Below are 15,047 nucleotides of genomic sequence, written 5' to 3' on the forward strand. Positions count from 1 at the left end.
GAGGGGCAGCAGCCTTTTCAGTAGTTGCAGGGGCAACAGTCTGGATGATTGACTGATGTGGCCTTGTAACATTAACCAAAATGGCCTTGCTGTGCTGGTACTGCGAACGGCTGAAAGCAAGGGGAAACTACAGCCGTAATTTTTCCCGAGTACATGCAGCTCTACAACTTGACTAGAAGAAGAGATCGGTTGGTAGGACATGTTTTGAGGCATCAAGGGATCACAAATTTAGCATTGGAGGGCAGCGTGGAGGGTAAAAATTGTAGAGGGAGTCCAAGAGATGAATACACTAAGCAGATTCAGAAGGATGTAGGTTGCAGTAGGTACTGGGAGATGAAGAAGCTTGCACAGGATAGAGTAGCATGGAGAGCTGCATCAAACCAGTCTCAGGACTGAAGACCACAACAACAACAACATGAAGGAACTGACTCCTAATAAGTAAGATGATGCCTGTAGAAAAGTACAACAAAACAGTAATCTCAAAAAAGGACAGGATAGACAGTACATTCTGTAGGACATATTAAAAGTGATTGGTAAAAGAGACTTGGCATGTTAAATGCAGCTTTTGATTACATGATAATTGAATTGGATAGATAAACAATCTACTTGCTAAGTGGCGGCAGAACACACACATAAAAGAAGATTATAATTAGGCAAGCTTTCAGAGCCAGTAGCTCATTCTTCAGGCAGAAGGGTTGAAGTGGAAGGAAGAGGGGTGAAGGATAGGTCTAGGAAAAATTGTAGATTTTGAGAAAGTTACCCAGAACTGCAGATCAGGGGAGACTTTCCAGATGGGATGAGAAGGAAAGACTGATTCCACATCTACATACATACTCCACTAGCCACCATATGGTGCATGGCAGAAGGTACCCTGTCTCACTACAATAGTCTGAATAAAATTACTTGATAGTTGACATCAATCACTTGCCGCAACAATGTTGCCACATTGGCTACCAGCTACCGTTTGGTTACAGTTGACAACAAACAAGCGGCTCACTTCACAAATTATGTTAAACGTTTAACACAGAGCAATTTTTCTAGTGACTGGTGCAAGGTATGTCAGAAATGTTGGATACTCTGTCGACTATTGATTTAAAGTGACCAGTGACTGAACTGGGGAAGACGACCCGTTTTGTATCCCTGACTGTAAACTTGTGTCCTAACCCAGCCGAGAAAATTGTGGTCAGCAGTCTGCAGCAGTACTAATATCATGATCGCTTTGTTCATGGCGATTAAAGCTAACGCTTAAGGGTAAACTCAAGACAACAAAAACTCAATTTCAGGGCTGAAAGCAAATTAAAATTTCTCCGTTTCATTTGTTACCTGTAACTATCCTTACTCTAGCTGCACATGCTGCCATGTTAGAAACCAGTGAACAGTCCATGTGGGCACTTGTTCGTGGATTATAGATGACTGAGGCAGATTCCAAATGAAGAAATAGTGACAGGAAGAAAAATAAGACCAAATAGAACAGTCAAAACAATGATGAAAAATGATGCAGCAAAGTATTAAAAATAAAAAAATACATTTAAACCAATTAATTGAATGAAAATAATAATCACACTCTTTTGGTTAGATTTAGAAATAAAAATTTTGCTACATTGATGAGATTCAAACCTACGACATGCTACACATTAGATTAATCTGCCAACCATTGTGCTATGCCACAGCACTGCATGAAGTATTTATATATGTGAATGTAGTGACCCAGTTGCAACTATGAACTGCAACCTTAAAAATTTCAGTTTCACACAATGTAGTGAAAAGCTTATCTAATGTAAGATGATCTCTGTGAATATGATAACTATATGTATGATACTGAATCACACCTTGTGCTGAGTTATTCAGTAGTGTTTGGTTAGTGCTATGAATGAAATGTGTGTCTTTCATTAGCATTGTTAATGTGTGTTGTTTTTGGTGTAGCTATCGCGTGTCATGAAATACATAATAAAAGTGTCGGGCTCGTAATTCGGGATACAAATACATCAAGAAAGAATGCTGAACCAGGAATTGGAAGTGACTGGCCAATTTTGGTGGAGTTTGGCAACAGCAGACAGTTCAAGTGTGACGCTGACTACTCTTATTGGCGTTTGAAGTGCCAACTATCAAGTAATTTTATTTCAACTGTAGTCAGTTCCTTTTCCGTTCCATCTGCCAATCGATTGAGGAAAAAGTGAATGTCTATATGCCTCTCTATGAGTTCTAATTTGTCGTCTCTTATCTTCGTGGTCCTTACGCATAATGTATGTTGGTGCAATCAGAATTGTTCTGCAGTCAGCACAGTGTTCCTCAAAATCCCTCCAGGGATTCCCATTTGAGTTCCAGAAACATCTCCATAATACTTGTATGATGTTGTTTCGACCTACTGTTAACAAATCTAGTATCCTGCCTCTGAATTACCCCAATGTCTGCTTTAATTCGACCCCTTGTGGATCCCAGACACTAGCATCCTATATGTGATGTCCATCACAGCTGAGCCACACTGTAGTAAAATCCACCCAACAAACGAAAGATGATTATTCGCCCTCCCTACCATGACCCTCACAAGTTTGTTCCATTTCATATCACATTGCAACGTTATGTCCAGATATTGAAACAATGTGACTTCATTCATGACACTACTAATGCTGGATTCTGGCATTATGGATTAGTTTTTCCAACTCATCTGCAGTAACTTATATTTTTCTACATTTAGGGTTAGCTGTCATTTATCACACCAACTGGGAACTTTGCCCAAGTCATCTTTTATCCTCCTAAATCACTCAACGATGACACCTTCCATACACCACAACATCATCAGCAAACAACCACAGATTACTGTCCACTTTGTCCATCAGATCAGTTATGCACATAGAAAATATGAGTAATAGCGCTCCTATCACACATCCCTGGAATGATCCTAATGATACCCTAGTCACTGATGGACACTCACCGTCGGGATAATGTAGTGGGTTCTATTACTTCAGAAGTCTTTGAGCCACTCACATGTCTGGGAACCTATTCCATGTGCTTGTACCTTTGTTAAAAGTCTGCAGTGAGGCACTATGTCAAATGCTTCTCGGAAATCAAGAAATATGGAATCTGGGTTTGTGAATTTTGTGATGGCAAAGTTAGAGGAGCAATGCATCTGCATTAAATTTTGCGTGAAACTCAAGAAAACCTTTACACAGACACACCAAATGATGCTGGGAGCCTATAGCGATGAGTGCTTAAGCCATACTTGGTGTTATGTATTATTCACACGTTTTAAAATGGCTTTACAAAAGTCAAAAATAATCCTTGTTCAGGACGCTCTTAGATGTCCCCTGATGACGCTTGTGTCAGGAACGTCAAAGAAATTGTGTGTGGCAGTCGAAGATACACTGTCTGAGAGATTGTAGAAGTATGTAACATTTCAATTGGATCATGTTATGAAATGACACAGCATCTTGGAATGCATTGTGTTGCCGCCAAGTTCATTCCACGGCTCATGAGTCAAGACCAAAAAAACTTTTGGATCTCACAAATGAGAATGAGATGTTCCTTGCGAGAATAGTATGACCCCTGCAGACTTCTTTTTATTTCCAAAGTTGAAAAGGATGAAGTTCTGCAATGGTAGATGAGATAAAAGAAAATTCGCAGACGGCACTTTATGCGACCCAGCAAGAGGTGTGTCAAGACTGCTCCTGGAAGTGGAAATGATATTGGGAGCAGTGTATCAATTGTGGAGGAGAGTAATTCGAAGGAGACAATCCATAGTAATTAAAAGATAAGCATAGAAAATTTTGTGGACAAAGTTTTGGAATTTTTTGAACAGACGTCGTATGACAAAAGGGCATGCTGAGTTGCCCATGAGCGATGCTTTGTACTGATTTGTGGACATAAACTTACTGGTCTCTATGAAACTGATTAGATTCAAACCCAGAATATGTTCAAGAATTCTGCAGCAAACTGATGTTACAGGTATTGGTCTGTAATTTCGCGGGTCTGTTCTTTCGCCCTTCGTATATACAGGAGACGCCTCTGTATTTTTTTCCCCAGTTGCTAGGTCTTTCTGCTGGGTGAGAGATTCACAATAAATACAAGCTAAGTAAGGGTCCAGTGCCATATAGCACTCTTTGTAAAACCAAATTGAGATTCCATCTGCAACTGGCGACTTATTTGTTTTTAATTATTTCAGGCGTCGGGGATGCTTACAAGGGTGGTTTGAAAAGTTCTTGAAACAGAATAGAAAAAATGTACTTATGTCACTGAAACTTTCTTGTTTTTCAATGTACCCTGCTTGTAGATTAATTCACTTGGTCCAACAGTGTTCCAATACCTCGATCCCATCTCGACAATGATTTTCCTCCAGGCCTATAAAATAGTTGTCAACTCAGGCTATCAATTCTTCATTTAAGTGAATCTTCATCCACAAAGAAAAATTTTAAGTTTAGGGAAGAGGCACGTGTGGCAACAATTCATACCTTAATTTGTGTAATTTTACCATGGCGATGGTACATGCATGCGAGCGTGCATTTGCTTGATGCTAGACGACTTTCTTCCTTATTAAACCTGGCCTTTTTCGCATATCATTTGTTGCAATTTGTCCAGAAGGTTAGCATAGTATTCTCCAGTAATTGTTTGCCCAGTGGGGAGATAATGTACAAACAGAATCCCCTTCTCATCCCAGAACACTGATGCCATGCCCTTCCCCGCTGAAGGAATTTGGTGGCGCATCCCAGAACACTGACGCCATGTCCTTCCCCGCTGAAGGAGTTTGGCGGCGGAGATTCAGCATTATTTCTACTGCCTTGATTATTGCTTTGTCTCTGGGGTATAGTAGTAAACCAAAGTTTCCTCGTGGTCACAAACCAGGACAAAAGATCTTGTTTGTTTCTCCTAAAACAGGCCAAACATCGTTGTGATATGTCCATTCTCATGCGTTTTTGACACAGCGTCAAGAGTCGCGGCACCCATCTTGTGAATACCTTTCAGATGACATCTGGCAAGCGTGAGCAATTTCATGCACTCTAAATTGGTGATCCTCCTTGATCATTATGCGGACTTTTGCAATGATTTCTAGAGTAGTGACACGTTTTGGCTGACCTATTCATGGATGATCATCATCTAAGCTCTCCTGACCAAATTGAAATTCATTTATCCACTTGGCAACAGTTGAAGACAAAGGAGCAGAGTCCCCTGGTGTTTTCTGGAAATCGGCATGAATGTCCTTCACTTTCATACCTTTCTTTATGAAGTATTTAATCACTGCTTGAATCTCGACCCGACCCCCCGTCCCGTACCGTCGCGTCTTTGCAGATCACTGCACAGGAACAACAACAGAGCCGTGTCACTGCCACAGCTCTCTTCCAAGAGCACTGACATGGGACGGGTTTACAGGCAACAGTCCAACGAATATCATGTGAACAACTTGTGCTAGTGCTGGCCTCTTGTGGTGATTGTTGTTAGGTGTCTTTGTGCTATTGTCAAATGACGGTATGTTTATATGATTCTCTTGCATGAATGATTTCTTAAATGCAAAATTTAAAACATTTATCTCCTACTGCCACACCAGACTGGTCAAGTGACTTGATGGAATTCTTTGACTCACTTAGTGATTTTACATAGGACAATAAATTCCCCTGCTTCTCAGCCAGATCTTTTGCTGAGGTATGACAGTGGTAGTAACCTTTCCTTGTTGCCATTTGGCATTCTCTTTTGAACCAAGAGTGCAGTAGCTTTTCCTTCCTCAGTATTTTCCAAATTTCATTGTTAAACCGCAGTGGCTCTTTTGCATCCTTAATTCGTTTACTAGGTACAGACTTGTTGAGAGTGCAATTCACGATCTGTTTAAGCTTTGACCATAATCTCTCTACGTCCATCTTAATGGAACTAAGTGATGTCAGTTCTGTCTAAGTAAGATGCTAACATCTGCTTATCTGCTCTTTCTGGCATGAACATTTTCCTAGCCTTCTTGACTGATTTATTAATTTTTGTAACCTTAGTTGTTATGATGTTATCATGATTATTAATCCCCATCTCTATGCTGAAGTCATTGATGATATCTGGCCTGTTTGTAACTACAAGGTCTAAGATATTTCCATTGCATGTGGCATGGCAAACTAGGTGCTCAAGACAATTTTCGAAAACCACATTCAAAAGTGCTTCACAAGATTGACTGCACCCCCTGCAATGAAGCCATAGGCTACCATCTATACTCAGTAGACTAAATTCACCTCCAACTAGTATTGCATGATCTAGGTATTTACGTGCTACTGTCTGTAGACTTTCTGTGAATGGCTCCAAAACTGTCATAGCTGAACTGGGTGGCTGATTATCCATTAATTAACGTGATTTCACCTAGACTTGTTATACGCGACCAGATAACTTCACTGTCACAATCAGCTTTGACCTCAATAGAGACAATGGACACTCCCTCTCCTACAGTGTCTAACCTGCCTTTCTGATATATATTCCATTAATCACTAAATATGTCAGAGCTTTCTGCTCTCGGTTTCAGCCATCTCTCAGTCTCTGAGAATAATTTGAGTGCGATACTTTCCTGGATGGCAGTAAATTCGGAAACTGTGTTACAAGTACATTGACAACTGATAAAATTTTGACAATCTACACTGGAGTGAATTCAAAAGATAAACCTCAACCAACATTGAATGTATCTTGGTGATAAAGAGCCCAAATAAATAAATTGATGATTTTATTCCATTTCATCTGATTGAATGAAACACACACAGCATAACTACTCAGAAAACAACTATAGTGCTGATTACATTTACTATCATACATGTAGCACTCTGAGAACATTTCACCTTGTCATAGTAGTCCTGTGTTTTGGAACTAGGCAGTGCTTCATTTCACAAAGCGAAAGGAATAGCTTGTGTAAAAAACAAAAGAAGGGGAAATAGTGGTTGCTGGTGTTTTTAACATTATCATTCAATTTAGTTCCTATTGTGAACTTTGCAGCTAGGATATGTAAATGCTCTGAGACTGCTATTGATAATATCTTTATGAACAAATCTAGGGGAAAGACGTCATATCACAAAACCAATAGTAAATGGACTATCTGATCACGACGTGCAGCATCTTGTGTTAAATGTTGAAACTTGTCAGGATAAAAAAATATTAAATCTGAGTACAGGAGGATAATAAATAAGCCAGAAATTGAGGAATTCAGGAAATTGCTCAAAGACATGAACTGGAGAGATGTTTACCTGACTCAAATGGAAAATGCAAAGCATTTATTAATAAAGTTACCTCCTCTTTTGAAAATTGTTTTCCCCTAAAGGTAACTCAGATCACACAGAAGTCAAAAGATAAACCATGGATTATACAAGGAATAAAGATATCATGTGGGGCAAAAAGGAGACTGTATCTACTATCTAGGAACGTTTCTGATATTAGAATTGTAATGCATTACAAAGAATACTGCAAAATATTGAATCAAGTAATCCAGAAATCGAAGTAGCTTTATTAAGAGAAAATGATAATTGTATCGGGCAACAAAATAAGAACTGTTTCAGATATAGTGAAGACAGAGAGAAGTGGGGCCAAAAAGGAAGTGGAACAGATAGCTCTAAAAGTAAATGAGACTTTGGTAACAAGTGCATGTAGTGTTGTAAATCTCTTAAGCAAGACTTAATTTTTGTTACTGACGGCTCGGGGTTATCAGGTTCGGTGAATGGTGCAATGGAGTATCTGGGACCAGTCTTTGAAGAACATCGTGTAGAACCTATTCGAGGAACTTTGAATTCCAACCATTGCTTCTCAGTATACTTACTCCTTAATGAAATTTGTTGCAAGTTATATATCTATATTTCCAACAAGTAGCTCAATACATATTATCAATACTAGGAATAAGAAAAATCTACATAAAGACCTAAAATCACTTATGTTGGTCCAAAAGGGGGTCCAATATTCAGGAACACACATTTTCAATAAATTACCAGCAACCATTAAAAACTTGGTTTCAGATAAAGCACAGTTTAAACAGAGTTTGAATGACTTTTTGATAGGCAATGCCTTCTACTCTATAGATGAATATCCTAACAGAGACTGTTAGGCCAGCTTAAGTAAAAATATGTTAGATATAAGTTTTGACAGCACTTGGTTGCAACAGTCAATATTAAGTATTTTGTGTATGATAAATTTATTAATAGTGCATAACAATGTTTCATTCTGACAGCGTATTAATTCTGTAAATATTAGCTTTTCCAGTTTATTGTATTGTATTCACCTATTTTGACAATCTCATGACAAATGATCAGGGTAGTATTCATTATATTAAAATGTTTTGTGTTATACATTCTGACATGTTCCACACCCTCGAGAATCATCTCATTTTTTCGGTGTATGTAATGAAAACTGAATCAAATCAAATCCAATCACCATCTCTCATCATGTAATAACTTCACTTCTTCTTCTTCCCTTGTCGTCTCCTGTTTTTCCAGTACTCGTCCATCTCCTCCTCATGTTTTTCCCCCTTTATTCTATTCGTGTTGTTCTCAATCCCCTATTTCTTCTGCATTGAAAGCCTTTTATTTTTATTTACTTATTTTTTTATTGAGGTGAGTCTCTACGGACTGCGTGGTAACAACCGACTTCACTCTAGTGTCCAGGTCTTGTTCTTGCTCCAGCTTTGACTTCCTGCCAGTATCTTCTGAGCCCCTGCAAGAAGTGCCTTTTTATGCTCTTCAGATAATGGTCCTCACTGTCTTTCGGATGTTGATGCCATGTTAAAACCTTGGTAGTTGGTCACCAATCTTCTAAATTTGTTCCTTTCAGGAATTTCTCTCTGAGATACCAATCTGCTTAAGATCTTTTTCACATTCTTTGAACCATCTCGGCCTCGTTTTCTTAGATGGGATGAAACTCCATATTCTTTTTGTTAGTCGATCACCGTCCATTTTCATGAGATACCATAAAATAACAATCATTTCTTCGTAATGGATGCTGTGATAGGTTCTGTCTTGCTGCACGAGTCCTCATTTGCTCTCATTCGCCATTGTCCATCGACCCATCTATTACCTTAGGATTTTCCTTAATATCCTACACTCACGCTTTTCCAGCCGCTCAGCTTACCTTGTCTATTCGTGGTCAAAGATTTGGATGCTTATAAGCCCTCAGGTTTTACAACTGTATTATAATGTTGGAACTTGGCCCATATACTCATAGCCTTTTTGTTATAAGTATTCTTTGTCAGTTGGTATGCTTGGTCTAACTTCCTCATCCCGACAATTGCTTCTTCTTTTAATCCATTCTCCAGGTGGATGACTTCACCGAGATACCTGAAATTCTTAACTCATCCAATTTTTTCCCAGGTTGGTTATCATCCATTCAGGTCCATCACAGATGTTCGTCATATGTTTTGTCTTTTGAATAGAGATCTGGAGTCTAACTTTTTTCAGCAATTTCTGACAGCCTATTTATCTTGTTGACTGCTGACTCTATGTTGTTAGCAAAAATGGCTAGGTCAGCCGCAAAATCTAAGCAGCCAATGCACACCCCTTTGTTCTTAGGACGAAGTCTGAACCACTCTTCATTTGTTTCTCCTTGGGCTAATAACTTTCTCCACTCTTGAATGACCTTTTCCAAGACACAATTGAAAAGGTTCAGATACCTCACCCATAAATTTAATTTTTGACACTGTGTTAGTAAGAGTTTGTTTGATCAGCTTTCTTGATGTATTATCCACCCCAAACTTTTCCAAAATATTCATTACTGCCTGTCAATCGATGGAGTCATATACTTTCTGAAAATCAACAAATATGACCACATAGTTATTTTTCCAATTTTTTTTGTACCTGATCATGTTCTTCAAGTTAAAGATCTGTTCTGCGCAAGAATCGCCCTTTCAGAAACCAGCTTGATAGTCCCCAATCAGTTGGTTACAATGATCTTCTATTCTATTCTGTATCACTTTGGAGAGAATCTTATATGGAACAGATACTAATGAGGTACCCTTATAGTTATTGACATTCTATTTATCACCTTTTTTGTGTATACGATGGATTAAAGCTGACTGCCATTCAGTTGGTATCATCCCAGCTCTCCAGATCTCCTCAAAAAGTTGGACTAGTATATCTAGAGTTTCATTATTTGCCAGCTTCAGTAGTTCCACCACTATTGAATCCTCTCCAGCTGCCTTATTATTCTTAAAGTTGTTGATGATCTCTTTGGTCTCCTCTTTACTAGATGGAGATGAGGGGTAGTTTGTGGATTGGGGCACATACAGGGAATCTTTCTTTCGGTTCATCACAATTAAGTAGGTTTTCAAAGTAACGAGACATTATCTTGCAGTTCTCTTTGTTGGTCAGGCCGAGTGTGGTGTGCGTACTGTAAGACCTTCAGTACACACACCATCAGATTATTTGACTTGTTGCTCTAACGAAGTAAGCGAGTGTCAGCAATATGTCTCGTGGTCTTATCATGGCATGTTTATCTTCTGCCATTAGGTCAGACGATAGAAATGCCACTTGCACACTTAGAGTAGCAGATTGATGGTGACCAACTTTAAATAGAACTTGATTAATTTTCACACACATTTATTAAAATAATAACAAATATAAAAATTATTTAACTTGGTTCTGGATGCTATTTACAATTGACAATCTGAAGTTCCTTTGGTATTGGTACGTTAATCTTATTCTTACATATATCTCGGATACTTGACAAAAGTGTCTATACATTTATCTTCATGGCTATGTACAGGAATATGGTAATCTTATTAGGCGCAGACTGGATCTTGACTATGGACTGGCACAGACAATTGTAGAACTCGTACAGACTGGTACAGACTAATGCAGACTGGTACAGACTAATGCAGACTGGTGCAGACAAATGCAGACTGACTGATCGAAGATCTTTACACCCGTTATAATACCTCGCACGTTCATGTATCACTGCGTGAGTGTGATGCGCGAGGAGAAAGTGTTCTATGTTAGCAGCAATCTCATTGGCTGCGTTACATATTAATACGCGGATCGGCGGAAGCAGAATTTGGTCCGTCTCTATGGCAGCGCCATCTCGTAGTGGGGAGATGGACGAGTGCTGCGCCTGCGCTGTTGTGCTTAGCGGGGCGCACTCTAGTGGGAAATTTGTGTACGCGCTGAATACGCGGAACTATGTACACAACACTGAGCTTTCCATTTTCGTCTCTAAAACAAAAACTAGGGGCTTGGTATCCTTTCAAATTCGATTTGAACGTCTGATAGAAGTCTCTGACATTGTTTATCTGGAAACGCTGATCGATCTGTTCTAACTGCTGTTTCTCATGCAGTAGAGTTCTGGCTGCATATTTTTGAACTTCATGGAATACATCAAAATCATCAGGTCTCCTGGTAGAGTTCCACTATTTCCATGCACTTGCTGTTTGGGCCACCACCTCACCACAAACCTCATTCCACCATGTATGATTCCTCTTTTTAGCTGTCAGGATTGTAGTATTAGCTGCTTGTTGGATCATGGAGGCAATGTCTGCCCATTTATGGGATTCAACTGTCAGTTACTGGTGGCATTGTTCCATTACGTTTTGATTGATTTTGAGCTTCGCAGTATCATATTTATGAAATTTATTTCCGGTTTTCACAGTCTTATTGAGAGGGATGAAATTAATTTTGATCTTGGAGAGGTGATGATCCTTTTACATTCAGTATGTTATCTGTAAAAAGGTTTCTTTCTATTATTTCTGATTGTTTGATGTTGTTTCTTTCTTATTTCTGTAATCCATGCTATCATTGATTCCTTCTTCCAGAACTACTCATTCAGTAGAGGTCTCTAAAAAAAGATTAATCTTCTTTTAGCCATTACTTCTGATATTTTCTCAAAATTTTTGTATATCTCCTCATTACTTCTCATTTTCCAGCCATCTGTAGCTTGTATTACAACCATTATTTTCTAATAATGCTCCTTTGTGGAACCTCTGTTCTGTCCAGCTTATAGTTCATCATTAGGCATCCTCATCCATGTAAACATCCTGGTCATACCACTGTGGGATAGTGTTTAAATTTGTTTTTTTTAGTTGTACATTTCTTGTTGTAAATATCCTTTGTCAAACGATTTGCTCTCTCCAGTTTGCTGACTCTTGCATCTACTGTTAATTCTTCTAGTCCATTTTGTTGTACAGTTTGTCCAATATATTTAAATTTACTTACTAATGCTATTTTACATTTTTGTTTTTCTAAGAATGTTGATGCATTGTTTGAAATTGTCATCAATGTTGTTTTTTTGGCTGAAATTTTGGGACCAGCTCTCTTTGCTATTTCTTCCAAAAGATTTGTTTTAATAACTGTCTGTCAGATTTTTTGAAAGTATATCAGAATCATCTGCAGAAGCCAGGCAGTTTACCTTAATTCCATTTGTTTTTCGTCCTAAAACTATTGGTTCAATTTTGTGATTTTTTTCTCCAAATTCCAATAACTTTCTATTTTTTCTAGAATGTAGTGTTACAGTAAAGGTGATAAACTGTCCCCTTGTCTAACACCAGTTTTTATTTCAAATGGTTGAGATACTTCTCCCATAAATTTAGCTTCAGTCACCCTATTTGCTAGTGTTTTGAGGATTATGTTTGCTTTAACACAAAATTCTTTGATGATTTTACCCATAATTTCTCTGCCTACCAAATCAAATGTTTTCTTGAAACCAATACGTGATACTATTATTGGTTTGGTGATTAACAGTCTGTGGAGAATTATCAATTTTCTAATAAACATCTGTTCTGTGCAGGGTCTTCCCTTTCTAGAGCTCCTTGAGATTCTCCCAGTTATTTGTCTAAAGTTTCTACAACTCTGTCCAGAGAATTTTTGATAATATTTTGTATACCACTGGCAGAAGTCAGGCATCTCTGCAATTGTTGACATTTTGTGTGTCCCCTTTTTTTCATAGCTGTGGATTAATGCTTTCAATAATCTCTTCAGCTTTCCAAATGTTCTCAAACAGCAGTTGTAGATCATTTGTGTGTTCTGACTATTTCAATAATTTTGCTGTAGTGGAGTCTTCATTTGTTGCTTTGAAGTTTTGGAATGATTTGATGGCTTCATGAATTTATTGTTCTGTTAGTGGAAAATCTTCCTCCAGATGTTGTGGGACTGCTATTATATATTGCTACAATGTGCTGTTATTGTTATTGTTGTTGTTGTTGTTGTTGTTTGGTTGCCTGTTCTTCAGCACTATCTTTCTGTTTCGTTTATCTATTTGCCGCCATTTTAGCCCATTTACCGGTATTTTCAGCTTGTTCTTCACTTATTTGACCTTTTGGTGGCTCCTCTTGAAGAGATCTTATTTCTCAGCATTTAAAATTACATCATCTGCTGCTCTTTCGCATCTGAATTTCATCATGTCCAGTCTAGTTTTTTCATTCATTTAACCATCCATCTTCCATGACTCAAGATCCTAAATTATCATCCTTATTTCTTGAACAGTCTCATTTCTCTTTTTACATTTTCCAGATGAAGAAACTTTTGGTCCTCAAAGCTAAGATTAGTATCAGTTTTTTTATTTGTTTCTGCCTATGGCTGCTATATCTCTTTAGTTAGAATATTTTCTCTCTCTGTATTTGATTATAGTCTAAGTCTGAATATTTTTATAAGTACATTTATTGCTGTAGCAATGAGTAAAATAAATTGTATTGCACTGCCTGTAGCATGTAGCACCATTTTGACTTTTAGTCCTCTTGCTGTACAAAAAGTAGCTTTGATGATTACTTAATGCAAGTATTTTGTAAGAGCTGTGGAATGGTTAGTATCTGTTTATATTTTTCTGATTAATTCAAGCTCATCAATGCACATCCTGTGTTAAGGAAATATTTGCACTGAATTTAGTGTGTGTTAAATATAAGCAGTGGATCCATTGGGGTAGTCTGTTTGGTAGAAATATGTCAAGGTGAACAAAACAGGAGATGGTGAAGGAAGAGAGGGAAAAGATCAACATTTGCTTCTCATCAGCAATATAACTGGGTTGAAACATTCAGTGAAAATTATCTGTGACAGGAAGTTGTCAGAAATACATTTTTTGAAGAAACTTTATGTTTGTATAAGCATTTATTAAATTTAAAAATTGGATTTCATGTGTTAATACAAAAGGTAATGTTTTGCATTGCAGGCATGCTGAACCTGTCAAAGATGAAGAATCGGCCAATGATTCTTATTGGAGGATAACAGTATGTATAACTTAAACTTGAGATTCTTGAAAATAAAGCTAGTCAGTATTTCTTAACAGTACTGATTTAAATACATCTAAAAGATCGCTGTTACCTAAATGAAAGTTGACGAGCAAAGTCTTAGTGGACATTTGTATAAATTTGTCATAGGTGTTATTTACAAGAAGAGTAAATAGTTTCAATAGGAATGTGGTGAGACATTTAACAAATGTGATGACCACACATTAATAGGACCTTGTAACATTACCATTATGATATTAGTAAGCTTTTATGTAAATAACAGAAACCCTGTCTCTATGTTGCCACGTATAACCCTCTTACTAAAATTTAGTTTAGTTTCCAAATAAAATACACTGTGGACGGATAGTCCTGTTTATAGGAAAAGATAATCAATAGAGTTATCCTTCTTACAGGATTTACCGTGTGTTGCGTCTAATGGATAAGTAAATTGGACTATTCACTTCTTTTCCTAAGATCTTACCCAGTGGCTAGATAGAAACACAGTATGAATAATAATATACTGAAGCTAGGACAACTCATTTCCAAGTTCATTTAGTGGTTTAAAACATGTACTTAATGGTCACCAACCTATCCTGGCAATGAAATAGTGAAGTATTGGAGAAGCAGAAATGTGAATTTTGCCTACTTTCTTGCTACTGTTTAGTTTGGCTCTTCGAATAAATTACCCCACTTAAACAATTTTGGGCTACATCTTTATACATTATGATTTAAAAAAAGAAAAAGCCCAGTAGATAACTTCAAGGAAGGTAAAAAAAATTAGCCGGGGATGGGGGGAACAACCTTTAGAAAAGCACTTTCCATAATCAAGAAACTTAAATACTTAGACACTAAAGCACACACTTTTTAACTGAACATTTCACTTAAAGAAAACCTCTTTCTTGGTGGAATTTACTTT

General features: G+C 37.7%; 1 protein-coding gene across 1 annotated transcript in view; it reads left to right on the forward strand.

The window, feature by feature from the left end:
• Nucleotides 1-14,129, forward strand: part of LOC124583616 (molybdenum cofactor biosynthesis protein 1-like) — a 73,842-nt gene extending 59,713 nt beyond the window's left edge. Inside the window, exon 7 of the mRNA XM_047131342.1 lies at nucleotides 14,074-14,129. Coding sequence (XP_046987298.1) covers nucleotides 14,074-14,129 — 56 coding nt within the window. The remainder of the gene's footprint in view (nucleotides 1-14,073) is intronic.
• Nucleotides 14,130-15,047: the final 918 nt, after the last annotated feature.

This window comes from Schistocerca americana, unplaced genomic scaffold (genome assembly GCF_021461395.2).
Source record: "Schistocerca americana isolate TAMUIC-IGC-003095 unplaced genomic scaffold, iqSchAmer2.1 HiC_scaffold_46, whole genome shotgun sequence".
Lineage (NCBI taxonomy): Eukaryota > Metazoa > Arthropoda > Insecta > Orthoptera > Acrididae > Schistocerca > Schistocerca americana.